Here is a 2,124-nt window from a genome sequence, read left to right as displayed (position 1 = left end):
GGTCAGGGTCCTCGGAGGGGATCCCAACGACCGACGCTGCGTTCTCAGCCAAATGGAGGTGCAGTTCGGTCTGTATAGGGGGAAGACCTTCTGGTGGCTGCTGACCCATGACCCTGGCTACACAGTGGGGGTCCTGGCAAGCCACGAGGCAGAGCGAGAGGGAGGAGACAGCAGCAGCAGCCCTCTGYTGCTGCACAAGGACGCTCTGCTGGAGTACGCCCGGCTCTTTAAGGAGGTGACCTCTGCCCTCGCAGACAAGAGGAGCAGAGGCACCGAGTCGGAGGGTGAGCGGCTGGTGGGCTTCGGAGAGTACAGCTCCCTCACGTACAAGGAGCTGTACYAAAGCTCCGACCCGCAAACCAGCAGGTAGGACCGGTTCTCTGATGGCTCATCAGAAGTTCTGCAGAACCTCAACGCTCTGCGTCTCCTTCTCAGCTACAGGAGGTGGGTCAGAGARGCGCCGGTCAAGAACCCTGGCACCCGACTCAGCCAGCTGAAGCAGTATGTGCTGAGGAGGGACAGCGCCCAGCATGCCAGCTCCAGCCCAGCCGCTGCCTCCAACAGGCATCCGTTCCCTCAGCTCTCCACTCCGAGGAAGAAGAGAGCCATGGTTCTCTACAGTAAGCTCTCTGCTGACGGTGTTAAAGTTCAGCTGAAGGGCTCAGAGCTGCAACTGCTGCCTTTTGTCTTTAGGTTCCTCGGAGGAAGACGATGAGCTGATGGTGGAGGCTGCTGCTGCCGCCGAGCAGGAGCTGTCTGCATCAGGTGGGATTCATGCAGCAGTTTGTGTTTATGTGTAAACAGTGTTACAGCTTGGTGATGACTGTGTTATTTACAGCAGCTTCATCAGCAGCTGCTCCCCCTCCACCTCCTCCTCCTTGTCCTTCTTCTTCTGTACCTCCTCCTTCTCCTCCACCACCTCCTCCAGCTGCAACAAGCACCACAGCTGCTGCTCAGGTTGGTTTTAGAAGAGATGTTTTTTGCTGTGTTTCTTTTATCTTGCAGCAGTAATTCACTGCCCTCCAACATGCTTTGTTGCAGGTGGTCCTGCTGGAGTCTTGGAAGAGAAGCCTTCCTCCAGAGCAGCAGGACTGGCTGAGCAAAGCCCTGTTTGTCAGGGACAAGACAGGCAGGGCCGTGCTCACCAAAGAGCTGCAGCTGTGGTACCATCCACCTGGCCCACTCCTCACATACAGCCAGCCACCCGCCTCGCCCGACGCCTTCTTCCAGCGGCCCTTCTTCCTCTGGGCCCCATATAGGATGTGGCAGTACAGCTTCAAGTGTCCGAGCTGCGCGCACAAACTAACCAGCTGCGGTCTGTACAAGACRGTGCGCAAAGTTCTGGACCTTGATGGCTGGTACTATATGGCACAGAGTACCTGGAGTGCAGGTAACTCACTCGTTATAAAGGAGCTGCAGGCGGTAGCGGAGTGGGAGGTAAGACTGATGACATGTCCATTTTGACAGGTACTGCATGAAGAAGGTGGCGGCCTGGGCGAGGAGCGTGCGGGAGCAGCTGGACCTGGGTCACCAGCTGCTCTTTCCTGCTGAGCTTGCGTACAGGTATGGCTCACTATCATCCTGGTGGGGCAACGTGGGCTGGTGAATAACAGCTTCCTMTGTCTGTGACGCAGGCTGTCATGCGACAGGAAGGTCCTCGGCCAGATGAAGGGACGAACGCTGGGGAACAGCGCCAACCGTCTTCGCTCCTTCCTGGTGGAGAGCCACACAGAGGAGTGGATGTCCAGGTGCCTGCTGTACTTGGAAACCATCAACAAGTTTCAAGTCGCAGGGGTGCGCTTGGCTCCACCTCCTCACCCGCCCACCATGCAGCCTGTACCAACCAGCGGCTGGCTGTTGTCCACCTACGCCAGGGAGACCTTCACCCGGTTGGATGAGCTCCAGGCCGGCGTCACCTCCATCTTCGGGTCCATACTAAAGATGGACTCGACCAAGAAGGTAGGTTTAACCTCACGTGCCGTCATCAACAGATGAAGCTGCCATCTTACCCTCCTCCACCCCGTCCTCTGCAGGTCGTCAGGAAGCTGGCGGGCGCAGACGCACGGACGGCCCAGTGGATGACAAGTGTGGGCAACGAGCTGGGTCAGGTCCTGATCTGCGTCC

General features: G+C 58.0%; 1 protein-coding gene across 1 annotated transcript; it reads left to right on the top strand.

Annotated features, from left to right (window-relative positions):
* Positions 1 to 894: 894 nt before the first annotated feature.
* On the top strand, positions 895 to 2,124 carry LOC106525951 (uncharacterized; the record flags this gene model as incomplete). Its single annotated transcript, XM_014020355.1, is given in 5 exon segments — positions 895 to 957; positions 1,042 to 1,390; positions 1,468 to 1,563; positions 1,635 to 1,959; positions 2,034 to 2,124. Coding segments are annotated over 3 exon segments (505 nt in total), but the record flags the coding sequence as incomplete, so codon positions are not given.

Source organism: Austrofundulus limnaeus, unplaced genomic scaffold (assembly GCF_001266775.1).
Source record: "Austrofundulus limnaeus strain Quisiro unplaced genomic scaffold, Austrofundulus_limnaeus-1.0 Scaffold250, whole genome shotgun sequence".
NCBI lineage: Eukaryota > Metazoa > Chordata > Actinopteri > Cyprinodontiformes > Rivulidae > Austrofundulus > Austrofundulus limnaeus.
This window is presented reverse-complemented; position numbering and strand designations above follow the sequence as displayed.